We start from the raw sequence: 26,801 nt of genomic DNA, 5'->3' as shown, positions 1-26,801 counted from the left end.
CAAAGATGTGAAGCAGTTGCATTTCCCAGAGCGCTTGACGGCAATCAAAGTGTTTTTTATGTTGAAGTGCAGTCGCTGTTGTAGCTTAGACAGCGGCATCGCGCACGGCGAGCAAGCTCCCACACACAGCGCTGTGATTTATGTCCAGATCACCTTTACTGATGTTGGATGAGGGATAAATATTGGCCCCAGAACTCGCCCTCCCACCTTGTACGAAATAATGGCCGAGGGAACTTTTATATCCCCGAGAGGGTGGACGGGCCCTCAGTACTGCCCCTCCGACAGTGCGGCGTTCCCACAGTGCGGCGCACCCTCAGCGCTGCCCCTTCGACAGTGCGGCGCTCCCTCAGCACTCCCCCCTCCGACAGCGCGGCGCTCCCTCAGCACTCCCCCTCCGACAGCGCGGCGCTCCCTCAGCACTCCCCCTCCGACAGCGCGGCGCTCCCTCAGTACTGCCCCTCCGACGGTGCGGCGCTCCCTCAGCACTCCCCCTCCGACAGCGCGGCGCTCCCTCAGCACTCCCCCTCCGACGGCGCGGCGCTCCCTCAGCACTCCCCCCCTCCGACAGCGCGGCGCTCCCTCAGCACTCCCCCTCCGACAGCGCGGCGCTCCCTCAGCACTCCCCCTCCGACAGCGCGGCGCTCCCTCAGCACTCCCCCTCCGACAGCGCGGCGCTCCCTCAGCACTCCCCCTCCGACAGCGCGGCGCTCCCTCAGCACTCCCCCTCCGACAGCGCGGCGCTCCCTCAGCACTCCCCCTCCGACAGCGCGGCGCTCCCTCAGCACTCCCCCTCCGACAGCGCGGCGCTCCCTCAGCACTCCCCCTCCGACAGCGCGGCGCTCCCTCAGCACCGCCCCTCCGACAGTGCGGCGCTCCCTCAGTACTGCACCGGGAGTGTCGGCCTAGATTTCTGTGCTCGAGTCTCTGGAGTGGGACTTGAACCCACAACCTTTTGACTCCGAGTTGAGAGTGCGACCCACTGGCTGACACTTTTTTTAATATAATGTCGGTCTCTGTCAATAAACGTCACTCAAATCAAAAGCTGAAAAACACCAGATATAATGATTTTTGGGTCCTGGTACACCTAAAATCGTGGACCTAAATTTAAACCCGTGCAGAACTAGAGTAAATGCAGGAAACTTGTGGGGTTTTTGTTTGCCGGGGTGGGGGGACGGAATTATGTTAATGAGCCAAATGGGGCTTCGCCGGATGTAACTCTGGAGTGACGCAAATACCGAGGAAATTTGCGCTGTTTCCCGGCGGTGTGGCGATGAAACCTGGCGGAACCCTGCTCTCGTGCTGAAACCGTCCGGGAAATTCCGGGCTGTATTCTCCCCGTGATTTCCTATACCTTGTCGCTGTCCTCCCGATGGCACCGACTCTCACGGGGGGACGGTGGGGGGGGGGGTACGGGTCCCACAGTCACGGCCCCCCTCCTGCCCCGGGGCAGCCAGTGACCTTGTGCTCCCCCCCCGTATCCTGTTATGAAGCCCAGCCCATTAACCCAGCCGCGGTGACTCAGCCCCTGAACAAAGGCTGGTGTGGAAACTGTTGGCAAAGGGCCGAGGTCTGGCTGATGAGTCGTTGCACCGGGGCTCGGTCTGGTTGAGTCTGGGATTCACCACAGAGGGCTGGTGACAGAACATCAGAAGCAGGAGTCGGCCACTCGAGCCTGCTCCGCCATTCAGTAAGATCATGGCTGATCATCGACCTCAACTCCACTTTCCCGCCCGATCCCCATATCGCTTGATTCACTTAATATTCAAAAATCTATCGATCTCTGTCTTGAATATACTCAATGACTGAGCCTCCACAGCCCTCTGGGGCAGAGAATTCCAAAGATTCACCACCCCGAGTGAAGAAATTCCTCCTCATCTCAGTCCTAAATGGCCGACCCCTTATCCTGAGACTGTGCCCCCTGGTTCTAGACACTCCAGCCAGGGGGAAACATCCTCTCAGCATCGACCCTGTCAATCCCCCTCAGAATCTTCGATGTTCCAATGAGATCACCTCTCATTCTTCTAAACCCCAGAGAGTATCGGCCCATTCTACATAATCTCTCCTCATAGGACAGCCCTCTCGTCCCAGGAATCAATCTAGTGAACCTTCGTTGCACCGCCTCCAAGGCAAGTATATCCTTCCTCAGATAAGGAGACCAATTTTGAAGTGTGGTCACTGTTGCAATGTGGGAAACGCAGCAGCCAATTTGCGCACAGCAAGATCCCACAAACAGCAACGTGATAATGACCAGATCATTTGGGGTTTTTTTTTTTTTTAGCGACGTTGGTTGAGGGATAAATATTGACGAGGACACTGGGATAGCGAGCTGCAGGATCTTTTACACCCACCTGAGAGCGGCGCTCCCTCAGTGCTACCCCTCCGACAGTGCGGCGCTCCCTCCGTACCGCCCCTCCGACAGTGCGGCGCTCCCTCAGTGCCGCCCCTCCGACAGTGCGGCGCTCCCTCAGTGCTGCCCCTCCGACAGTGCGGCGCTCCCTCAGTGCTGCCCCTCCGACAGTGCGGCGCTCCCTCAGTGCTGCCCCTCCGACAGTGCGGCGCTCCCTCAGTGCTGCCCCTCCGACAGTGCGGCGCTCCCTCAGTACCGCCCCTCCGACAGTGCGAATCTCCCTCAGTGCCGCCCCTCCGACAGTGCGGCGCTCCCTCAGTACTGCCCCTCCGACAGTGCGGCGCTCCCTCAGTACTGCCCCTCCGACAGTGCGGCGCTCCCTCAGTGCTGCCCCTCCGACAGTGCGGCGCTCCCTCAGTGCTGCCCCTCCGACAGTGCGGCGTTCCCTCAGTGCTGCCCCTCCGACAGTGCGGCGCTCCCTCAGTGCTGCCCCTCCGACAGTGCGGCGCTCCCTCAGTGCTGCCCCTCCGACAGTGCGGCGCTGCCCCTCCGACAGTGCGGCGCTCCCTCAGTACTGCCCCTCCGACAGTGCGGCGCTCCCTCAGTACTGCCCCTCCGACAGTGCGGCGCTCCCTCAGTACTGCCCCTCCGACAGTGCGGCGCTCCCTCAGTACTGCCCCTCCGACAGTGCGGTGCTCCCTCAGCCTGGATTTTTGCGCTCGAGTTGCTGGAGTGGGACTCGAACCCACAACCTTCTGAGAGAGAGAGAGTGCTGCCCACTGAGCCACAGCTGACGCTCCTCTCCCTCCGTCCCAGGGAACGAGTCACGATTGAGTGCAGGCCAAATAAATGAACGAGTGGACAGGTACAAGAACGATTCAAAAGGCGAAAGGAGCGTTGGCCTGTATCTCGAGGGGCTGTGTTACAAAGGGGGGGAAGTTATGTTACAGCTACTGGTCAGACCCCACCTGGAGTGACTGTGTTCAGTCCTGGGCCCCGCCCCTCAGGAAGGATATCTCGGCCTTGCAGGGGGAGCAGCGCAGATTCACCAGAATGACACCCGGGGGGGCTAAAAGGGTTAAATTCCGAGGCCAGGTTTCACAGACTGGGCTTGTATTCCCTCGAGTTTAGAAGATTAAGGGCTGATCTAATCGAGGTGTTTAAGATGATTAAAGGAGTTGATCGGGTGGATCGAGAGAAACTATTTCCTCTGGTGGGGGGAGTCCAGAACAAGGGGGCAGAACCTTAAAATTAGAGCCAGGCCGTTCAGGGGTGATGTCAGGAAGCACTTCTTCACACAAAGGGGGGTGCAAATCTGGAACCCTCCCCCCAAAAAGCTGTCGAGGTGGGGCGGTCAATTGAAGATTCTAAAATAGAGATTGATCAATTTTTGTTGGGTGAGGCTATTAAGAGTTACAGAACCAAGGTGGGTCGATGGAGTCAAGATACAGATGAGCCATGATGAATGGGGGGGGAACAGGCTCGAGGGGCTGAATGGCCAATGACATGAATCTTGTTATTCATGTGAAAATGACGTAATAATACTGAGCGGCCTGCGGGTGGCGCTGTCCAGGGAGAGTATAAATACTCGGGCATGGACCCAGCTTGCTCGGGACATTCTTTAACAGGAACTAGTGAAGGACACAACTCGACCTCCATGTTGTAAAATAGTTGATTAAAGGCTTGTTCAATACTCAGATCAAGTGCCTCGTAGTTTTCTTACGTCCGTCTCCTCCCGTGCCTATAAAGGAAACTTTGTTCAGCTTTACCAGGGAGGGGCTAGGCTGTGTGCACGTTCTCTCCCAGCTGGGCAGGAAGGCCACATCAGTTAGCGCAGGATGGGATCTGTCTGTGTGTGTGTGTGTGTGTTGGGCCGTCCAGCGCGCTGTGTATTGCTGGCGCGGTGACGCGCTCGCAGGGTCCCCCACAGCTGCGTGTTCGAAGGATGCACGGCGTCACTGCATCCTGTGCTCTCCACAATAGCAGGAAGGGCCTGAGACACCATTCAGTGCAGGGAAAAACAAACTGCCTTCCCTCGAAATAAAAAGGAACACAAACATGCCGACCGGAGATTCCGCCTCTCATAGAAACATAGGAGCAGGAGTCGGCCATTCGGCCCCTTGAGCCTGCTCCGCCATTCATGGCTGATCATCCAAATTCAGTACAGGTAGACTACCCTTTATCCGAACTTCCGAAAACCGAAACCCTCTTAAAAACCAAAGGTTTTTTCGGTCAGCGTAAGTCGTGCGCACGACATGACCAGAGTGGCGCACGACTTACGCTGAGCAGAGGGTCAGCGTAAGTCATGCGCCGGAGACCCCCGCCGACCCCGACCCCCGCCGACTTACGCTGAGCAGAGGGTCAGCGTAAATCATGCGCACGACCCCCCGCCGACCCCCCCCCCCCCCCCCCCCCCCAGCGGAACCACCTGACTCTTTTCCAAAGGCTCGAAAGCAACGAGAGCTCTGAGCCCGCGGCGGTGCCGGCCCCTGTTCCGACCGAGCACGACGACCTGTTGGTGGAAATGCGGAACTTCATTGTATTCCAGGCTAGCAGCGACGGACAAGCCACGACTGCGGACCCCCGCCGACGCGGACCCCTGCTGACGCCGACACCCCCGCCGACCCCGACCCCCGCCGACCCACCTTCCGAAATCCGAAACACGGCTGGTCCCGAGGTTTTCGGATAAAGGATAGTCTACCTGTACCCTGTCCCTGCCTTCTCCCCATATCCCTTGATCCCTTTAGCCGTAAGAAATATATCTAATTCCTTCTTGAATATATTTAATGAATTGGCCTCCACTGCCTTCTGTGGTAGAGAATTCCACAGGTTCACCACTCTCTGGGTGAAGAAATTCCTCCTCATCTCAGTCCTAAATGGTTTATCCCTTATCCTTAGACTGTGACCCCTGGTTCTGGACTCCCCCGCCATCGGGAACATCCTTCCTGCATCTAATCTGTCTAGTCCGGTTAGAATTTTATAAGTTTCAATGAGATCCCCTCTCATTCTTCTAAACTCCAGCGAGTATAAGCCCAATCGACCCAATCTCTCCTCGTACGTCATTCCTGCCATCCCAGGTATCAGCCTGGTGAATCTTCGCTGCACTCCCTCCATGGCAAGAACATCCTTCCTCAGATAAGGCGACCAAAACTGCACACAATACTCAAGGTGTGGTCTCACCAAGGCCCTGTACAACTGCAGCAAGACATCCTTTGCTCCTGTACTCAAATCCTCTCGCCAGGAAGGCCAACATACCATTTGCCTCTGTTGCATCGCTCCTCATTCCGCACCCCAAGCAGTTCTTTGCTTCTTCCTCCTGTCTTGTCTTGAAGGCACCAGTTCCCCGCTGAGGGTGGGGGGTGGTGGGAGGGTTCAGGTTCCACGGGCACTAAGAACATAAGAATTAGGAGCAGGAGTCGGCCACACGGTCCCTCAAGCCTGCTCCCAACATTCAATAAGATCATGGCTGATCTTCCACCTCAACTGCACTTTCCCGCCCGATCCCCATATCCCTCGATTCCCCGAGAGTCCAAAAATCTATCGATCTCAACCTTGAATATACTCAACCCACAGCCCTTTGGGGTAGAGAATTGCAAAGATTCACCACCTTCTGAGTGAAGAAATTCCTCCTCATCTCAGCCCTAAATGGCCGACCCCTTATTCTGAGACTGTGACCCCTGGTTCTCGACTCCCCAGCCAGGAGGAACATCCTCTCGGCATCTACCCTGTCAAGCCCCTTCAAAATCTTGTATGTTTCAATGAGATCACCCCTCATTCTTCTAAACTCCGGAGAGTAATAGGCCCATTCTACTAAATCTCTCCTCGCAGGACAACCCCCTCATCCCAGGGATCAATCCAGTGAACTTTAGTTGCACCGCCTCTAAGCTGTCCATCAGCACCTCACCCAGCTGCCGGCTGTTCGGCTATGTGTGGCAGCACAGCCCGGGCCATACCTGCCCTCACCCGGTGCGCGCACACATCTATCTGAGGGAAAAGATTTGCAGGGCTACGGGGCGGGGGGGGCGGGGGGCGGTGGTGGGATAGCTCAGCACGGGCCCGATGGGCTGAATGGCCTCCTTCAGTGCTGTAAGATTCTCCGTCCTGAACTTGTGCTGCCCTCTTCCAGATTTTAAAAGTTTGGAGCTTGGATCCCCGCTTTGATTGTGGTGACACGTTGTCAGCGAGTTTCCTTCCCTGAACGCGGCTAAAAATATCCCCCCTCCCCGAGTCCCTTATCAGCACCTGCGTCAGGGCAGGAAGTAGGATGTGACCGCACTTGGCTTCCCGAGCTGGTATTAAGGGACACTTCCTGGCTGGATCCAGCACTCGCCCGCGCGGGATTAGCTGGAAGCTGGGACCCTCGGCCAATGACCCACTCACGCGCTGCTTGCAGTCGCTGCATGGAAGCCGCCGGATTCTCAACCTGGCGAAGGGACTCGCGTTTGCTTCGCAGCAGCCGAGACTGGATCTCTGGCGCTCGGGGGTGAGTAGCGGGGTGGGGGGGTCAGTAACCTCTGTGTTTAGGGACAGGATCTCGCCACCCGCACAGATCCGAGGACTGGAGATCTGTCGACAAACCAGCCCTTTCAACAGGACACATGTCTTCTGTCTCTGCAACATTTTCTCTGTTGCTGAGGCGACTGTGTTCCCTTCTTGCAGTGCCATTTCTTTTGAGGCAGTTTTCTCAGTTCTTCAATGTTGAGGGTCGTCCGTACTGGGACCATCTCCCAGTGTCAGCACTCCCAGGGCAGGTACAGCACGGGTTAGATAGAGTAAAGCTCCCTCTACACTGTCCCATCAAACACTCCCAGGGCAGGTACAGCACGGGTTCGATACAGAGTAAAGCTCCCTCTACACTGTCCCATCAAACACTCCCAGGGCAGGTACAGCACGGGTTCGATACAGAGTAAAGCTCCCTCTACACTGTCCCATCAAACACTCCCAGGGCAGGTACAGCACGGGTTAGATACAGAGTAAAGCTCCCTCTACACTGTCCCATCAAACACTCCCAGGGCAGGTACAGCACGGGTTAGATACAGAGTAAAACTCCTCTACACTGCCCCATCAAACACTCCCAGGGCAGGTACAGCACGGGTTAGATACAGAGTAAAACTCCTCTACACTGTCCCATCAAACACTCCCAGGGCAGGTATAGCACGGGTTAGATACAGAGTAAAACTCCTCTACACTGTCCCATCAAACCCTGGGGCTGTAATGGGTAGCAGGAACCCTGGCTGATTTCCCCTCTCTCTAACCCAGGGATCAGGAGCAGGAACCCTGGCTGATTTCCCCTCTCTCTAACCCAGGGATCAGGAGCAGGAACCCTGGCTGATTTCCCCTCTCTCTAACCTGGGAATCAGGAGCAGGAACCTTGGCTGATTTCCCCTCTCTCTAACCCAGGGATCAGGAGCAGGAACCCTGGCTGATTTCCTCTCTCTCTAACCTGGGAATCAGGAGCAGGAACCCTGGCTGATTTCCCCACTCTCTAACCCGGGAATCAGGTTGGGTTCATTGGGATCTGGTCAGATTTGCAGTGGGAGCCTGATTGTGCTGTGCAGTATTAGCGATCAGTGCATTAACGTGCTAGTTTAAGAGTCTCCGGGCGCTGTTGTAAAATAGCAGTGGCAGAAATTAAGCTGAATGCATTTAATGTTTTCAAGGCACCATTTGAAGGGCACAATGTCACCCTGTAAATGGTTCTCAGTTAGGTGGTTAATAGTCTAAGTGTCAGCTGTGATTCAGTGGGTCACACTCTCGTGCCTCTGAGTCAGAAGGTCATGGGTTCAAGTCCCACTCCGGAGACTTGAGCACAAAAATCCAGGCTTCCAGTCCAGTGCAGTACTGAGGGAGCGCCGCACTGTCGGAGGGGCAGTACTGAGGGAGTGTCGGAGGGGCAGTACTGAGGGAGCGCCGCACTGTCGGAGGGGCAGTACTGAGGGAGTGTCGGAGGGGCAGTACTGAGGGAGCGCCGCACTGTCGGAGGGGCAGTACTGAGGGAGTGTCGGAGGGGCAGTACTGAGGGAGCGCGGTACTGAGGGAGCATCGCACTGTCGGAGGGGCAGTACTGAGGGAGCGCGGTACTGTTGGAGGGGCAGTACTGAGGGAGCGTCGCACTGTCGGAGGGGCAGTACTGAGGGAGCGCCGCACTGTCGGAGGGGCAGTACTGAGGGAGCGCCGCACTGTCGGAGGGGCAGTACTGAGGGAGCGTTGCACTGTCGGAGGGGCAGTACTGAGGGAGCGCCGCACTGTCAGAGGTGCCGTCTTCGGGTGAGACGTTAAACCGAGGCCCCATCTGTGCTCTCAGGTGGATGTAAAAGATCCCGCGGCCACTATTGCGAAGAAGAGAGGGGGAGTCCTCCCCGGTGTCCTGGGCCAATATTTATCCTTCAACCAACGTCATTTTAAAAAAAAAAAAAAACAGTTTAACTGGTCAGTTTTTTGTGGGATCTTGCTTTGCGCAAAACGGCTCCGGCGCTAACCTACCGAAGTGGCTGCACTACAAAAAGTCCTCTGGGACACGCTGAGGATGTGACGGGCACTGTATCATAGGGGAGTCCTTGCCTCATGTCTCGTGCTTGCGACCTCCGATTACCGTGAGCTGGTGCTGAGGGACGCGGGGGCTTTACTGAAGTGCTGGTGCGACGATAGTGATTTGACGTGGGCGAGAGCGGCCCGTGAATGCCTGTCTCCCCAGGTGGCGGGGGGTGCAGGCAGTCCCTCGCCTGGTGGACCCCGGGTGTGAAAGAGATCTGGTGTTTTCTTTGAATGTCTTGTTGGCGGAGTTCAGGGAACAAGGGAGAAAAGCCCTGTGGGCCGGCCAGGTGCCTTGGTCCCGGGCGGGGGGGTGCGAGGTCTGTATGCCGACACTTTGTCCTTACAGTCTGCTTTATCCCCAACTCTAGGTGCCTTCTGAATTTGCTGATGTCACCGTGAATTACTGAGGGAGACCTGGAACAAGTAGAAGGAACAGGTAAGAGGAGGAAGAATGAATTGCATTTTTCTAGCGCTTTCACAACCTCAGGACATCCCAAAGAGCTTTACAGCCAATGAAATACTTTTTGAAATGTAGGAAACTCAGAAGCCAATTTGTGCACTGCAAGCTCCCACAAACAGCAATGCGCAAAATCCGGGTGGTACTGAGGGAGCGCCGCACTGTCGGAGGGGCAGTACTGAGGGAGCGCCGCACTGTCGGAGGGGCGGTACTGAGGGAGCGCCGCACTGTCGGAGGGGCAGTACTGAGGGAGCGCCGCACTGTTGGAGGGGCGGTACTGAGGGAGCGCCGCACTGTTGGAGGGGCAGTACTGAGGGAATGCCGCACTGTCGGAGGGGCAGTACTGAGGGAGCGCCGCACTGTCGGAGGGGCAGTACTGAGGGAGCGCTGCACTGTCGGAGGGGCGGTACTGAGGGAGCGCCGCACTGTCGGAGGGGCAGTACTGAGGGAGCGCCGCACTGTCGGAGGGGCAGTACTGAGGGAATGCCGCACTGTCGGAGGGGCAGTACTGAGGGAGCGCCGCACTGTCGGAGGGGCAGTACTGAGGGAGCGCCGCACTGTCGGAGCGGCCGTCTTTCAAATGAGACGTTAAACCGAGGCTCCGTCTGCTCCCTCAGGTGGACGTAAAAGATCCCTATTTTGAAGAAGAGCAGGGGAGTTCTCCCCGGTGTCCTGGGGCCAATATTTACCCGTTAAACAGCACCCTAAAACAGATTATCTGTTCATTATCACACTGCTGTTTGTGGGAGCTTGCTGTGTGCAGATTGGCTGCCGCGCTTCCTACATTACAACAGTGACCACACTTCAAAAGTACTTCATTGGCTGTGAAGCAGTTTGGGGTGTCCTGAGGTGGTGAAAGGCGCTGGAGAAATGGGAGTCCTTTCAGTGACTCTGTTCCCCGTGTCCCTCTCCTTTGTAAGCTGCAGCAATATTACCGTGAGTATATTTCCAGCTAGTCCCGTCCTGCTTACTGCCACAGGATCTCTGGTGTGAGGTCCGGAGTGGCAGCTCGCAGTGATCCCGGTGACTCCTTCCTCCCGCTGATTCCTTTTCCAGCAGACCGGGATTGCGGTTGGGGTAATCGCCGCAATCTGGGCTTCCAGTTCGGATTTCGGCTGTTTTGAGATCAAAGTTGCACGGCAGCACGCCGTACAACTCTGGTTAAAGATGGTTGGTGACTTTTATGTTTTAATTCGTTCCTGGGATGTGGGCGTCGCTGGCAAGGCCAGCATTTATTGCCCATCCCTAATCGCCCTCGAGAAAGTGGTGGTGAGCCGCCGCCTTGAACCGCTGCAGTCCGTGTGGTGAAGGTGCTCCCGCAGTGCTGTTAGGGAGGGAGCTAACAGCTCAAAACTGAGATTGATAGATTATTGTTGGGTAAGGATATTAAGGAACATTGAACCAAGGCGGGTAGATGGAGTTAAGTTACAGATAAGCCCTGATCTCATTGAATGGGGGAAACAGGCTGGAGGGGCTGAATGGCCTCCTCCTGTTTCTGCGTAACAGGCTCAAGGGGCTGAATGGCCTCCTCCTGTTACATAGAAACATAGAAGGCAGGAGAAGGCCATTCGGCCCCCTCGAGCCTGCTCTGCCATTCAATGAGATCATGGCTGATCATCCAAATTCAGTACCCTGTCCCTGCCTTCTCCCCATATCCCTTGATCCCTTTAGCCTTAAGAAATATATCTAACTCCTTCTTGAATATATTTAATGAATTGGCCTCCACCGCCCTCTGTGGTAAAGAATTCCACAGGTTCACCACTCTCTGGGTGAAGAAATTCCTCCTCATCTCAGTCCTAAATGGCTTACCCCTTATCCTTAGACTATGACCCCTGGTTCTGGACTCCCCGGCCATCGGGAACATCCTTCCTGCATCTAGTCTGTCCAGGCCTGACAGAATTTTATAGGTTTCGATGAGATCCCCCCTCAATCTTCTAAACTCCAGTGAGTATAAGCCCAATCGACACAATCTCTCCTCATACGTCATTCCTGCCATCCCAGGTATCAGTCTGGTGAATCTTCGCTGCACTCCCTCCATGGCAAGAACGTCCTTCCTCAGGTAAGGCGACCAAAACTGCACACAATACTCAAGGTGCGGTCTCACCAAGGCCCTGTACAACTGTAGCAAGACATCCTTGTTCCTGTACTCGAACCCTCTCGCTACGAAGGCCAACATACCATTTGCCTTCTTAACCACCTGCTGCACCTGCATGCTTACCTTCAGTGACTGGTGCACAATAACACCCAGGTCTCTTTGCACTTCCCCTTCTCCCAATCTATTGCCATTCAAATAATAATCTGCCTTCCTGTTTTTGCCACCAAAGTGGATAACCTCACATTTATCCACATTATAGTGCATTTGCCATGTTTCTGCCCAATCACCCAACCTGTCCAAATCGTACTGGAGTTTCACGACATCCTCCTCACAGCTTACCCTCCCACCCAGCTTTGTGTCGTCTGCAAATTTGGAGATATTACATCCAATTCCCTCGTCCAGATCATTATTGTGAACAGCTGGGGTCCTAGGACCGATCCTTGCGGTACCCCACTAGTCACTGCCTGCCACTCGGAAAACGACCCGTTTATTCCAACTCTTTGCTTTCTGTCCGCCAACCAGTTCTCTATCCAAGTCAATACCTTGCCCCCAATCCCATGTGCCTTAATTTTGCACGCTAATCTCTTATGTGGGACCTTATCGAAAGCCTTCTGAAAGTCCAAATACACCACATCCACTGATTCTCCCTTATCTATTTTACCAGTTACATCCTCAAAAAATTCCAGTAGATTAGTCAAGCATGATTTACCTTTTTGTAAATCCATGTTGACTTTGTCTGATCCTGTCACTGCTTTCCAAGTGCTCTGCTATTACATCTTTTATAATAGACTCTAGCATTTTCCCCACTACCGATGTCAGTGTAACAGGCTGGAGGGGCTGAATGGCCTCCTCCTGTTTCTGTGTAACAGGCTCAAGGGGCTGAATGGCCTCCTCCTGTTCCTAGGTTGAGGCTCGAGGGGCTGAATGGTCTCCTCCTGTTCCTGTGTTGAGGCTCGAGGGGCTGAATGGCCTCCTCCTGTTCCTGTGTAACAGGCTCGAGGGGCTGAATGGCCTCCTCCTGTTCCTGTGTTGAGGCTCGAGGGGCTGAATGGTCTCCTCCTGCCCCTGTATTGCTGCCAAATCCTTTGGGTCTTTCCTAACGTTTCCAATTCCGCCCCCGCCCCACCGTCGCCTCCCAATCTCTTCCTTGGGAGCGGGAGGAACCTCGACCCCACCGATCCAGTCCCCTGGGATCGCTCCATTCTCGCCACGCCCGTTTGTTTGAGGGGTGGGGCGGGTTCCCGGCTCAGGACGGCGGCGGCGGCCTTTGCCCATGTGAAGCGGTTTGTTGATGTCTCTTCCCCTTCTCTTTCTCCCCCCGCCCCCCCCCACCTCCTCCCGGTTGACTTTGCTCAGGTGAAGATGGGGTCGAAACTGGAGAGCTACGTCAAAGAGTTCACCCGCCACTCCACTGACATGATGCTCAACCTGAACGAGATGAGGAAGCGAGAGATTCTCACCGACGTCAAGGTCCTCGTGGATGGGCAGGAGTTCAAAGCACACAAAGCTGTACTCATCGCTTGCAGGTACGTGGAGGGAGGCCTAGACAGGGGAAAAGGAAAGACAGATTTGCATTTCTCCAGCGCCTTTCACGACCTCGGGACGTCCCGCAGCCCTTTACAGCCAATGAAGTACTTTTGAAGTGCAGTCACTGTAGTAATGTAGGAAACGTCAGAGTCTTAACGTCACAGAAGGAGGCCATTGGGCCCATCGAGTCTGTGCCGGCTCTCTGTAGAACAATCCAATCAGTCCCATTCCCCCGCTCTATCCCCGTAGTCCTGCAAGTTTATTTCCCTCAAGTGCCTATCCAGTCTCCCCTTGAAAACATCGAGTGCCTCCGCTTCCACCACTTCCGTCGACAGCGAGTTCCAGGTCCTCACCACTCACTGTGTAACAAAGTTTTTCCTCACATCCCGCCCCCCCTGTATCTCTTGCCCAAAACCTTAAATCTGTGTCCCCTAGTCCTCGTACCATCGACTAGTGGGAACAGCCTTTCCGCATCTAGCCTATCCAAACCCGTCATAATCTTGTATTCCTCTATCAAATCACCCCTCAACCTCCTTTGCTCTAATGAAAACAAATCCAGTTTCTCCAACCTGTCCTCGTAGCTAAGACCCCCCATCCCTGGAACCATTCTAACGTCCTAACTCGCACCAAGTCCCGTTCGCCCATCACCCCCCCCCCCCTCTGTGCTCGCTGATCTACACTGGCTCCTGGTTAAGCAGCACCTCGATTGCAAAATTCTCATCCTTGTTTTCAGATCCCTCCATGGCCCTCGCCCCCTCCCTATCTCTGTAACCTCCTCCAGCCCCACAACCCCCCGAGATCTCTGTGCTCCTCTAATTCTGGCCTCTTGAGCATCCCTGATCATAATCGCTCCACCATTGGTGACCGTGCCTTCAGCTGCCTGGGCCCTAAGCTCTGGAATTCCCTCCCTAAACCTCTCCGCCTCTCTCTCCCCTCCTTTAACTTTCCATAAAGCTCACCTGTTCAAGGTTTTAATCACCCCTCCTAACATCTCCTGCTACGAGTCGGTGTGAATTTCCGTCTCCTAACGCTCCTGTGAAGTGTCTTGGCAAGTTTTCCTATGTTGAAGGTGCTATATAAATGAAATAAAAAGGATGAATAACTTTCTTTTCCCACTGGTAACCAGAGGACACAGATTGAAGATAATCGGCATAAGACCCAGAGGGGAGATGAGGAGAATGTTTTCACGCAGCGAGTTGTTGTGATCTGGAACGCGCTGCCTGAAAGGGCGGTGGAAGCGGATTCAACAGTAACTTTCAAAAGGGAATTGGATAAATACTGGAAGGGGAAAATTCACAGGGCTGTGGGGAAAGAGCAGGAGTGGGACTAATCGGAGAGCTCTTTCCAAGAGTGTGTGGGGAAAATAATAAATTGTGCGTCACGGGTGATTTGAGAAACTTAACTGTCGCTGACTGACATGAATCAGTCATTCATGAAAGAAAGACTTATGAAATAATACTGAGCGGCCTGCGGGTGGCGCTGTCCAGGGAGAGTATAAATACTCGGGCACGGGCCCAGCTTGCGCAGGACATTCTTTAACAGGAACTAGTGAAGGACACAACTAGACCTCCATGTTGTAAAACAGTTGATTAAAGCTTTGTTTAACGCTTAGACCAAGTGCCTAGTAGTTTTCTTACGTCGCTGACCTCTTGCTTTCTCCCTCAGTGGTTTTTTCTACTCGATCTTTTCCGACCAGACCAAGAGGCATGTGAGCCTGCTGTCCCTACCGCGCGGGATCAGCGCGGGAGGCTTCCGACTGCTGCTGGAGTTCATGTACACGTCGCGGCTGCCCCTCGACGCAGGCTCCGTGGCGGAGGTGCTGACGGCCGCGGGTTACCTGCAGATGGACCACGTGGCCGAGACGTGCCGCGGTTTCGCCCATTTCAGGTGCGGACGGGGGTGGGGGGGCGCTGCCTCCAAGCGGGTCGCGTGGTTTCCGTTCGCGTGGTGTCGAGGGGCTCTCCGGGAGCGGCGCTGTGGCTGCTCCGGGGGGTTGTGCTCATAAGAACCTAAGAAATAGGAGCAGGAGTAGGCCAATCGGCCCCTCGAGCCTGCTCCGCCATTCAATAAGATCATGGCTGATCTGATCCTAACCGCCAATCCACTATCACGGAACCATCTCCTGAATCTAATAGAATTAGACACACGAAATTAGGAGCAGGATCAGGCTACACGGCCCCTGGGCCCGCTCCACTACCCACAGGGCCATGACCGATACGAACCTAGACTCATGTCCACATTCCTGCCCGCTCCCCGTAACCCCTAATTCCCTTTACTTCTAGGAAACTGTCTCTTTCTGTTTTAAATTTATGTAATGATGTAGCTTCTACAGCTTTTTGAGGCAGCATATTCCATGGACCTACCACCCTCTGAGTGAAGTAGTTCCTCCTCATCTCAGTTTTGAGAGCAGCCCCTTATTCTAAGACTACGCCCCCTAGTTCTAGTTTCACCCATCATCGGGAACATCCTCCCCGCATCCACCCGATCCAACCCCTTCACAATCTTATATGTTTCAATAAGATCGCCTCTCATTCTTCTGAACTCCAATGAGTAGAGTCCCAATCTACTCAACCTCTCCTCATATGTCCATCCCCTCATCCCCGGGATTAACCGAGTGAACCTTCGCTGCTCCGCCTCCAAGGCAAATATATCCTTCCTTAGATAAGGAGACCAAAACTGTGCACAGTACTCCAGGTGTGGTCTCACCAAGGCCCTGTACAACTGTAGCAAGACTTCCTGACTCTTATACTCCAACCACCTTGCAATAAAGGCCAACATGCCATTTGAACATAAGAATTAGGAGCAGGAGTCGGCCATGCGGCCCCTCGAGCCTGCTCCGCCATTCAATAAGATCGTGGCGGACCTTTGACCTCAACTCCACTTTCCTGCACTATCCCCATATCCCTTGATTCCCTTAATATCCCAAAATCTCTCGATCTCAGCCTTGAATATACTCAACGACTGAGCCTCCACAGCCCTCTGGGGCAGAGAATTTCAAAGATTCACAACCCTCTGAGTGAAGAAATTTCTCCTCATCTCAGTCCTAAATGGCCGACCCCTTATTCTGAGACTGTGACCCCTGGTTCTAGACTCTCCAGCCAGGGGGGAAACAACCTCCCAGCATCTACCCTGTCAATCCCCCTCAGAATCTTTTATGTTCCAATGCGATCACCTCTCATTCTTCTAAACTCCAGATTAGGCCCATTCTACACAATCTCTCCTCATAGGACGGCCCTCTCATCCCAGGAATCAATCTAGTGAACCTTCGTTGCACCGCCTCTAAGGCAAGTATATCCTTCCTCAGATAAGGAGACCAAAACTGTGCCCAGTACCCCAGGTGTGGCCTCACCAAGGCCCTGTACAATTGCAGTAAGACTTCCTTACTCTTATACTCCAGCCCCCTTGCAATAAAGGCCAACATTCCATTTGCCTTCCTAATTGCTTGCTGTACCTGCAGGCTAACTCTCTGTGATGCTAAAGAAATGTGTCTTTTTTTTCTTTCAGTGCTCCAAATGTCCACACTTATCTGAAGTCTCTGGATTACCCGCCCGCCAGGCCTCACTGCCTGGGCTCCGAGAGCCGCGGCCTCCCCTTCATCCCGGCCGGGCCCTTCGTCCTGAACCGTGGCCCGCAGCCGCTGTCCGGCGGGGCGGCGGGAGGCTGCGGCTACCTCCCGCAATCCGCCTTCCGGTTCCCCGACGGGTGCATCGCCCCGCGCAAGGCCGCCGGTGGGACCCGGCAGGAGCGGCCCGCCGAGTCAGCAGCGGGGGGCTGGCAGAGCGGCGGGAGGGCCGGCGCTGGCTCGGAGGCCCGGATGCCAAAAGGCGGGTCGTCGCCGTCAGAGGAGGAGGACGCCGACCCTGAGAGGCCCACGGCCCGCGCCGAGAAGAGCGGAAAGCCCCCCGTCCTGGCCCCCGACAGCCCCCTGCGCTCCGACTGCCGGCCCAACTCGCCCACCGAGTCCAAGAGCGCGGTGCTGAACCGCGGCCTGCCCGCCGGGAAGAGCGCCATGGCGATCGCGGCGGCGACCCCTGACCCCAAGGCCTGCAACTGGAAGAAGTACAAGTTCATCATCCTCAACTCCCTGAGCCAGAAGGGCCTGAAGGGCGAGGGGGCCTCAGGCGCCCGCTCCCCGGAGACCCTCTACGCCCAGAGCGGAGGCGGCAGCGGCGGCGGCAGCAGCGGGGACGAGAGCTCGACAAACATGGAGGAGGAAATGGAGGACGATGAGTCGACTCGGAGCAAGCTGGCCAGTCGGTGAGTGAGGAGGGGGCAGGAGGCCATTCAGCCCCTTGATCCTGCTCCACCATTCCATTAGATCCTGGCTGATCTGTATCTTAACTCCATTTGTTTTTTTATTTGTTCCTGGGATGTGGGTGTCGCTGGCAAGGCCGGCATTTATTGTCCATTCCCTAATTGCCCTCGAGAAGGTGGTGGTGAGCCGCTGCCTCCTTGAATACAACTGAGAGCCTCGCTGGGCCATTTCAGATCGGCAGTTAAGAGTCAACCACATTGCTGTGGGTCTGGAGTCACTTATCGGCCAGACCGGGTAATGGCGGTAGATTTCCTTCTCTAAAGGACATTAGTGAACCCGATGGGTTTTTACGACAACCACTCATAGTCACCATTACCGGTACTAGATTTTTATTCCAGATTTATTTAATTAAATGAATTTAAATTCCCCAGCTGCCGTGGTGGCGGGATTTGAACTTGGGTCTCCGGATGATTAGTCCAGTAACATGACCCCTGTGCTACCGTACCCCCATTGACCCACCTTGGCTCCATATCCCTTCATACCCTTACCCAGTCTATTTGAACAGCGTCTCCCAACAGAAGCAGGGTGATTTCCCCATCAGAAGGCAGTGAGTGGAGGATAGTACAAATGACGATGTGGGTAAAATCAATCCCAGTCACCTACAGCCGTGCGGCCTCTGGGCGGGATTGATGGGGGAATTACCCAGTCACCTCCAAACACTAGTTAGGCTGCAGCTAGAATACTGCCGAAGGATAAGGGGTAAGCCATTTAGGACAGAGATGAGGAGGAATTTCTTCACCCAGAGAGTGGTGAACCTGTGGAATTCTCTACCACAGAAGGCAGTGGAGGCCAATTCATTAAATATATTCAAGAAGGAGTTAGATATATTTCTTAAGGCTAAAGGGATCAAGGGATATGGGGAGAAGGCAGGGACAGGGTACTGAGTTTGGATGATCAGCCATGATCTCATTGAATGGCGGAGCAGGCTCGAGGGGCCGAATGGCCGACTCCTGCTCCTATCTTCTATGTGCAGTTCTGGTCACCACATTACAGGAAGGATGTGATTGCACTAGAGCGGGTGTAGAGGAGATTTACCAGGATGTTGCCAGGACTGGGGAATTTTAGCTCTGAGGAAAGATTGGATCTTTCTTTTGTTTTCTTTGGAACACAGGAGGCTGAGGGGAGATCTAATTGAGGTGTATAAAATGATGAGGGGCCTGGATAGAGTGGATAGGAAGGACCTATTTCCCTCAGCAGAGCGGTCAGCAACCAGGGGGCATAGATTTAATGTAAATAATAGGAGGATTTGAGGGGAAATTTCTTCACCCAGAGGGTGGTGGGGGTCTGGAACTCGCTGGTTGAAAGGGTGGTAGAGGCACAAACCCTCATCACATTTAATAAGTACTTGGACCTGCACTTGAAGTGCCGGAACCGACAGGGCTACGGACCGAGAGCTGGAAAGTGGGATTAGGCTGGGCGGCTCGTTGTCGGCCGGCACAGACACGATGGGCTGAATGACCTCCCTCTGTGCTGTAAATTTCTCTGATTCTATGATTTTGGCCAGGGTTAGTGCAGTCACTATACGCAGTCTTAAATAAAACCCTTTTTTTCTTGTTGTTTTTGCCCCCCTGCTCAGGTCTTCGGCCGAATCCCAGGACGCCCGCGGTTACTCCGTCTGCGCGGTGTGCGAGCTCCACTTTGAGCACGCCTCCGAACTCTGCCGCCACATCCTGGTCTCCCACCCCGGGGAGGAAATCCCGGAATGCCTTTCGGAATTCTCGGACAGCGGGTCAGGTAAGGGGAACGGAGCAGGAGCGGGAATCTCGGGATGTGACGATGCCACCCTCCCCACCCCCGGCACCCCACCCCCGGCACACCCCCCCCCCCCCCCCCCCCCGGGCCAGGTACCAAGCAAGATGTTTCCCCGTCGCGCCCTTGAGTGTCGGCTGTGGCTCAGTGGGTCGCACTCTCACCTCTGAGTCAGAAGGTCATGGGTTCACGTCCCCACTCCAGAGACTTGAGCACAAAAATCCACACTGACACTCCCAGTGCAGCACTGAGGGAGCACCGCATTGTCAGAGGGGCAGTACTCAGGGAGCGCCGCACTGTCGGAGGGGCAGTACTGAGGGAGCACCGCATTGTCAGAGGGGCAGTACTGAGGGAGCGCCGCACTGTCGGAGGGGCAGTACTGAGGGAGCACCGCATTGTCAGAGGGGCAGTACTGAGGGAGCGCCGCACTGTCGGAGGGGCGGTACTGAGGGAGCGCCGCACTGTCGGAGGGGCAGTACTGAGGGAGCACCGCATTGTCAGAGGGGCAGTACTGAGGGAGCGCCGCACTGCCGGAGGGGCAGTACTGAGGGAGCGTCGCACTGTCGGAGGGGCAGTACTGAGGGAGCACCGCATTGTCAGAGGGGCAGTACTGCGGGAGCGCCGCACTGCCGGAGGGGCAGTACTGAGGGAGCGTCGCACTGTCGGAGGGGCAGTACTGCGGGAGCGCTGCACTGTCGGAGGGGCAGTACTGAGGGAGCGCGACCTTTCGGATGAGACATTAAACCGAGGCCCCGTCTGCTCTCAGGTGGACGTCAAAGATCCCACGGCCATTATTGGAAGAAGAGTGGGGGAGTTCGCCCCAGTGTCCTGGGGCCAATATCTATCCCTCAAGATACAAGAACATAGAAATAGGAGCAGGAGTTGGCCATTCAGCCCCTCGAGCCTGCTCCGCCATTCAATAAGATCATAGCTGATCATCGATCTCATCTCCACTTTCCCGCCCGATCCCCATATCCCTCGATTCCCTTAATATCCAAAAATCTATCGATCTCAGTCTTGAATATACTCAACAACTGAGCCTCCACAGCCCTCTGGGGTAGAGAATTCCAAAGATTCACCACCCTCTGAGTGAAGAAATTCCTCCTCATCTCTGTCCTAAATGGCCAACCCCTTATCCTGAGACAATGCCCCCTGGTTCTAGACACTCCAGCCAGGGGGAAACAGCCTCTCAGCATCTACCCTGTCAAGCCCCCGCAGAATCTTGTATGTTTCATGAGATCACCTCTCATTCTTCTAAACTCCAGAGAATGTCGTCCCGTTAAATGGCCAGTAAGGTGTGTATTAAACCGATTGTTTCCTTGCAGAGAACGGCCTCTTCTCCTGCAGCGCCTGTGAGCTGAGGTTCTCGGACGAGGAGTCGCTGCAGCGTCACTTCCTGCGGGTTCACAGTGACGAGAAGCCCTACAAGTGTGACATGTGCCAGGCTGCGTTCCGCTACAAGGGGAACCTGGCCAGTCACAAGACAGTCCATACAGGTGAGGCGCGGCCCCGGGGGAAGTGAGGGTGCGGGCATGGTGTCGGGAGAGGGGGCACCTCAATACAGTGACACCGCGGGGGGGGGGGGAGCTCTGAGACTGACCAGCGCATTCCCAGGCTGCGCACCGGCCGAATACGGAGGCAGGGAGAGGTGGTGGGCCTTGCGTCCACCTGGCATAGAAACATAGAAGATAGGAGCAGGAGTCGGCCATTCGGCCCCTCGAGCCTGCTCCGCCATTCAGTGAGATCATGGCTGATCATCCAAACTCAGTACCCTGTCCCTGCTTTCTCCCCATATCCCTTGATCCCTTTAGCCTTAAGAAATATATCTAACTCCTTCTTGAATATATTTAATGAATTGGCCTCTACTGCCTTCTGTGGTAGAGAATTCCACAGGTTCACCACTCTCTCGGTGAAGAAATTCCTCCTCATCTCTGTCCTAAATGGCTTACCCCTTATCCTTAGACTGTGACCCCTGGTTCTGGACTCCCCCGCCATCGGGAACATCCTTCCTGCGTCTAGTCCTGTTAGAATTTTATAAGTTTCAATGAGATCCCCTCTCATTCTTCTAAACTCCAGCGAGTATAAGCCCAATCGACCCAATCTCTCCTCATACTGAAGCCTGTTAACATTCAACAGTTGACCTCTGACGGGTTGCCAAGTCTCCAGGATTGGCCTGGAGTCTCCAGGGATTGAAGATTAATCCCCGCGAGCAAAAAAAAAAACCCGGGAGAACAATGATTTCTTTGAATGCTTTCATTTATTAATGAATAAATATATTGGAGATGGGGTGGTGGGGAAATAGACTGTTTGCTTAAGTCATGGTTAATCCAGTCGGGTATCAGAGATTCTGTTCGCTTTCCAATTGGCCGTGGGAGGGTGGACCAGTGGCGGGAGAGTGTGGGGGTGGGGCGGTTCAAGGCGGGAGTTTGTGATGATAAGCTCTGGGGAACGGGAGCACAGTGGTTATTTTACTGGACTAGCAATCTAGCCGGCCTGGATTGATGATCCGGAGCCCCAAGGTCAAATCCCACCACCGCATTTAAATTCAGTTAATTAAATAAATCTGGAATTAAAAGCTAGTGTCAGACCATGAAACCACCGGATTGCCATAAAGACCCATCTGGTTCACTAGTGGCCTTTAGGGAAGGAAATCTGCCATCCTCACCTGGTCTGGCCGATATGTGACTCCAGATCCACACCTTGAGTATTGTGTGCAGTTTTGGTCCCCTTATCTGAGGAAGGATGTTCTTGCCATGGAGGGAGTGCAGCGAAGATTCACCAGGCTGATACCTGGGATGGCAGGAATGACGTATGAGGAGAGATTGGGTCGATTAGGTTTATACTCGCTGGAGTTTAGAAGAATGAGAGGGGATCTCATTGAAACTTATAAAATTCTGACAGGTCTGGACAAACTAGATGCAGGTAGAATGTTCCCGATGGTCGGGGAGTCCAGAACCAGGGGTCACAGTCTAAGGATAAGGGGTAAGCCATTTAGGACAGAGATGAGGAGGAATTTCTTCACCCAGAGAGTGGTGAACCTGTGGAATTCTCTACCACAGAAGGCAGTTGAGGCCAAATCATTAAATATATTCAAGAAGGAGTTAGATATATTTCTTAAGGCTAAAGGGATCAAGGGATATGGGGAGAAGGCAGGGACAGGGTACTGAGTTTGGATGATCAGCCATGATCTCATTAAATGGCGGAGCAGGCTCGAGGGGCCGAATGGCCGACTCCTGCTCCTATCTTCTATGTTTCTATGTAATCTGGTTGACTTTTAACTGCCCTCTGAAACGGCCCAGCGAAACACTCGGTTGTCCCAAACCGCTAGGAAAAATCTCACTGGACTGCAGCGGTTCAAGAAGGCAATTAGGGATGGGCGATAAATGCCAGCCTTGCCCACGCCCCGTGAACAAATAAATAAAGTAAAGCTGACCCTTAGTCAGTTTGTGGTTGGATTCTGGATGGGGCCAGCGGGCGTGTTGGGTGTGGGAACGTGGCCAGGGTAAAGGGCTGGGGCTCTGCTCCCAACAGTATTCCCAGTACTTGACGCAGAGGGTGCACCTTCTCTTTCAGGGGAAAAGCCCTATCGCTGCAACGTCTGTGGGGCCCAATTCAACCGACCGGCCAACCTCAAGACACACACCCGAATCCACTCGGGAGAGAAGCCGTACAAGTGCGAGACATGCGGAGCAAGGTTTGTGCAGGTGAGAGTCCGGACTTTACCTCGGGGACCTTCGCTTGTCCTTGGCAAAGAACGACCCAGGCCGCCAATTCCCCCCCCCCCCCCCCCCCCCCCGTCCGCCGCCACCACCCCTGCCGTGGTCCTAAACTGACCATTCGCACTCACTGACCCCTGGCGAGCACAAGGCCAGGCTCCACACAGGGACCGTTCCAACTGTGGGATCTTTCTTTTTTTCAAAGGGGGACCATCTCTCGGGGAAGAGGTTGGGGAGGAGGAGGAGAGAGGGTGGGATAAGCGGGAGGAGGATGGAGGAGAGAGATGATCAATTTTGTTTTCCATCTCATCTGGCTGGTTGGGGGGTGCTCTTGCCCCTTGTCCTGCCCCTCAATGTTTCCTATGATAATTAAGTATTCAGCTTTCACCACCTCAGGACGTCCCAAAGCACTTTCACAGCCAACGAAGTACTATTTGAAGTGTAGTCACTGTTGTAATGTAGGAAACACGGCAGCAAATTTGCGCACAGCAAGCTCCCACAAGCAGCAATGTGATAATGATCAGGTAATCCGTCCTTCGTGATATTGGTTGAGGGATTAAATATTGGTCCCAGGACACCGGGGATAACTCCCCCCCGCTCTTCTTCAAATTAGTGCCGTGGGATCTTTTATGTCCACCTGAGAGGGCAGATAGGGTCTCGGTTTAAGGTCTCATCTGAAAAACGGCATCGCCAACAGTGCGACGCTCCCTCAGTACTGCCCCTCCGACAGTGCGGCGCTCCCTCAGTACTGCCCCTCCGACAGTGCGGCGCTCCCTCAGTACTGCCCCTCCGACAGTGCGGCGCTCCCTCAGTACTGCCCCTCCGACAGTGCGGCGCTCCCTCAGTACTGCCCCTCCGACAGTGCGGCGCTCCCTCAGTACTGCCCCTCCGACAGTGCGGCGCTCCCTCAGTACTGCCCCTCCGACAGTGCGGCGCTCCCTCAGTACTGCCCCTCCAACAGTGCTGCACTGGAGTGTTAGCCTAGATGTGTGCTCAAGTCCCTGGAGTGGGACTTGAACCCACAACCTTCTGGCTCGGAGGTGAGAGTGCTGCCCACTGAGCCATGGCTGACAGCTTAGTACAGCAGCTGACTTTTGTAGAAGTCCTTCCCCACTCTCGGATTGCCTGGTTCACGTACATTCGAGATCCATCTCTTTGTCTCCTGATCTCCCTTCTGCTAACCCACAGCCCCGCGCGCTCTCTGCCCTACAGTGGCTCCCGGTCCACTACTGCCTCATATTTAAAATTCTCATCCTCTTGTTCAAATCCCTCCATGGCACTCACCCCCTCCCTATCTCTAACCTCCTCCAGCCCCACAACCCTCCGAGATCTCTGCGCTCCTCCAATTCGGCCCTCTTGAGCATCCCCCGATTTCCATCGCTCCACCATTGGTGGCCGTGCCTTCAGCTGCCTGGGCCCCGAGCTCTGGAATTCCCTCCCTAAACCTCTCCCGCCTCTCTCTCTCCTCCTTTTAAGATGCTCCTTAAAACCTCCCCCTTTGACCAAGCTTTTGGTCACCTGTCCCAATATCTCCTTATGTGGCTCGGTGTCAAATGTTGTTTGATAATCGCTCCTGTGAAGCGCCGCGGGACGTTTCACTACATTAAAGGCGCTGTAGAAATACAAGCTGTTGTTCATATTTCTTTGTTTTGATATTTTTTAGGTTGCTCACCTTCGAGCTCATGTCCTGATCCACACCGGAGAGAAGCCGTATCCCTGTGAAACGTGCGGGACGCGTTTCCGACACCTTCAGACACTGAAGAGTCACATCCGGATCCACACCGGAGAGAAGCCATATCATGTAAGGAACCCCGCCGACCTCCCCCCTCCCCCACCACCCTCCTCCGCTCAGAGTAATGTTTGACGGGCCAGTGTAGACGGAGCTTTACTCTGTATCTAACCCGTGCTGTACCTGCCCTGGGAGTGTTTGATGGGACAGTGTAGAGGGAGCTTTACTCTGTATCTAACCCGTGCTGTACCTGCCCCGGGAGTGTTTGATGGGACAGTGTAGAGGGAGCTTTACTCTGTATCTAACCCGCGCTGTACCTGCCCTGGGAGTGTTTGATGGGACAGTGTAGAGGGAGCTTTACTCTGTATCTAACCCGTGCTGTACCTGCCCTGGGAGTGTTTGATGGGACAGTGTAGAGGGAGCTTTACTCTGTATCTAACCCATGCTGTACCTGCCCTGGGAGTGTTTGATGGGACAGTGTAGAGGGAGCTTTACTCTGTATCTAACCCGTGCTGTGCCAGTGCGATTGTATAATCTGTGCTGTGTTTTTATTCTCAGTGTGAAAAATGCAACTTGCATTTCAGACACAAGAGCCAGCTGCGTCTGCACCTGCGACAGAAACACGGGGCCATCACCAACACCAAGATACGCTACAAGGTCATCCCCGAGCTGTACGTGAACGGGCTGCAGCCCTGCTAGAGCTGCGGGGGGTGCTGAGCGTGACCCTGGGGGCACAACACTTCAACAAGAACAACAGCAAAAGAGACTAAACCTTTTTTTCCCCCACTTTGTCATTCGGACTGTTCCCTGACTCGACGCTGCACCTCCCGGGGGAATCGAATCTCACCGTCCCAACTCCGGAATCCAGCACACCGGGTTCTGCTGCGGTCGTTGTCTTGACAGGGGCTCGGGAAAGTTCGGCTGCAGTGTGAAGGGGGTTGTGTTGCTGGGGTTTGGGGTGCAGGGGAAGGGGCTCAGGGCGGGAGGCTGTCTGAGTCCCCGCACAGTCCCCCCCCCCCCCCCCTCCCCCCGGTGAGCTGTTAGACGTCCGGCTCTGCGAGACCCTTGTCGAGTCTTCTGCTGATTTTTATCCGACGGCTCCCGCCTGATGTGACTGCAGGAATGTTGGTGAAGCCGGCGGGATCTGGGGCCGTTGATTGGCCCCGTCATGTTGCCTGGCCCCCTCCCACAAGGGAACACCTGGGAGCAGCGAGCTCCCTTCAAAAATTCTCAGCTGGAGCTTGCGATTGTAGGTTTTTTATTTTGAAGCTGTTCGTCGCTTATTGCTCTGTCTTTTAATGCAATCGATTGGTAGAAGTGAGTGAGCTGGCTGTGGAGGAACAGGTGGAGGATGTTCAGCCCCTCGAGCCTGCTCCACTGTTCAGTTAGATCATGGCTGATCTTTACCTCAACTCAGTTTATTCGCCTTAGCTCCATACCGAGGGAGCGCCGCACTGTCGGAGGGGCAGTACTGAGGGAGCGCCGCACTGTCGGAGGGGCAGTACTGAGGGAGCGCCGCACTGTCGGAGGGGCAGTACTGAGGGAGCGCTGCACTGTCGGAGGGGCAGTACTGAGGGAGTGCCGCACTGTCGGAGGGGCAGTACCGAGGGAGCGCTGCACTGTCGGAGGGACAGTACCGAGGGAGCGCCGCACTGTCGGAGGGACAGTACCGAGGGAGCGCCGCACTGTCGGAGGGGCAGTACTGAGGGAGCACCGCACTGTCGGAGGGGCAGTACTGAGGGAGCGCCGCACTGTCGGAGGGGCAGTACTGAGGGAGCGCCGCACTGTCGGAGGGGCAGTACTGAGGGAGCGCCGCACTGTCGGAGGGGCAGTACTGAGGGAGCGCTGCACTGTCGGAGGGGCAGTACCGAGGGAGCGCTGCACTGTCGGAGGGGCAGTACTGAGGGAGCGCCGCACTGTCGGAGGGGCAGTACTGAGGGAGCGCTGCACTGTCGGAGGGGCAGTACTGAGGGAGCGCTGCACTGTCGGAGGGGCAGTACTGAGGGAGTGCCGCACTGTCGGAGGGGCAGTACTGAGGGAGTGCCGCACTGTCGGAGGGGCAGTACTGAGGGAGTGCCGCACTGTCGGAGGTGCTGTCTTTCGGATGAGATGTTAAACCGAGGCCCCGTCCGCCCCCTCAGGTAGAAGATCCCACGGCCACTATTTCGAAGAAGAGCAGGGGCGTCCTCCCGCCAATATTTAGCATCATCACTAAAAACATGATCTGGTCATTATCACATTGCTGTTTGTGGGAGCTTGCTGTGCGCATATTGGCTGCCGTGTTTCCTACATTATAGCAGTGACCACACTTCAAAGGTACTTCATTGGCCTG

The 26,801-nt window shown here is 55.1% G+C and overlaps 1 protein-coding gene across 3 annotated transcripts in view; it reads left to right on the top strand.

The window, feature by feature from the left end:
• LOC147091084 (B-cell CLL/lymphoma 6 member B protein-like) overlaps positions 1-26,119 on the top strand; it is a 36,768-nt gene extending 10,649 nt beyond the window's left edge. Inside the window, exons 1-10 of one of the 3 annotated variants that reach the window (XM_085977541.1) lie at positions 6,425-6,830; positions 9,250-9,317; positions 12,790-12,959; positions 14,626-14,847; positions 16,465-17,217; positions 18,852-19,009; positions 20,350-20,520; positions 22,598-22,728; positions 24,404-24,541; positions 25,028-26,118. In XM_085977541.1, the coding sequence (XP_085833667.1) occupies positions 12,796-12,959; positions 14,626-14,847; positions 16,465-17,217; positions 18,852-19,009; positions 20,350-20,520; positions 22,598-22,728; positions 24,404-24,541; positions 25,028-25,168 (1,878 nt within the window). In that variant the 5' untranslated portion in view covers positions 6,425-6,830; positions 9,250-9,317; positions 12,790-12,795 and the 3' untranslated portion in view covers positions 25,169-26,118. Of the gene's footprint in view, positions 1-6,424; positions 6,831-9,249; positions 9,318-12,789; positions 12,960-14,625; positions 14,848-16,464; positions 17,218-18,851; positions 19,010-20,349; positions 20,521-22,597; positions 22,729-24,403; positions 24,542-25,027 lie in introns of those variants that run through there. The other 2 variants (XM_085977540.1, XM_085977542.1) reach the window with 2 other exon arrangements.
• Positions 26,120-26,801: the final 682 nt, after the last annotated feature.

The sequence above is a fragment of the Somniosus microcephalus genome, unplaced genomic scaffold (genome assembly GCF_052327205.1).
Source record: "Somniosus microcephalus isolate GS21.2 unplaced genomic scaffold, FLI_Smic_1.0 unresolved_chr4, whole genome shotgun sequence".
Lineage (NCBI taxonomy): Eukaryota > Metazoa > Chordata > Chondrichthyes > Squaliformes > Somniosidae > Somniosus > Somniosus microcephalus.
Note: the sequence above shows the minus strand (reverse complement) of the source record. Positions and strands in the feature narration are given on the sequence as shown.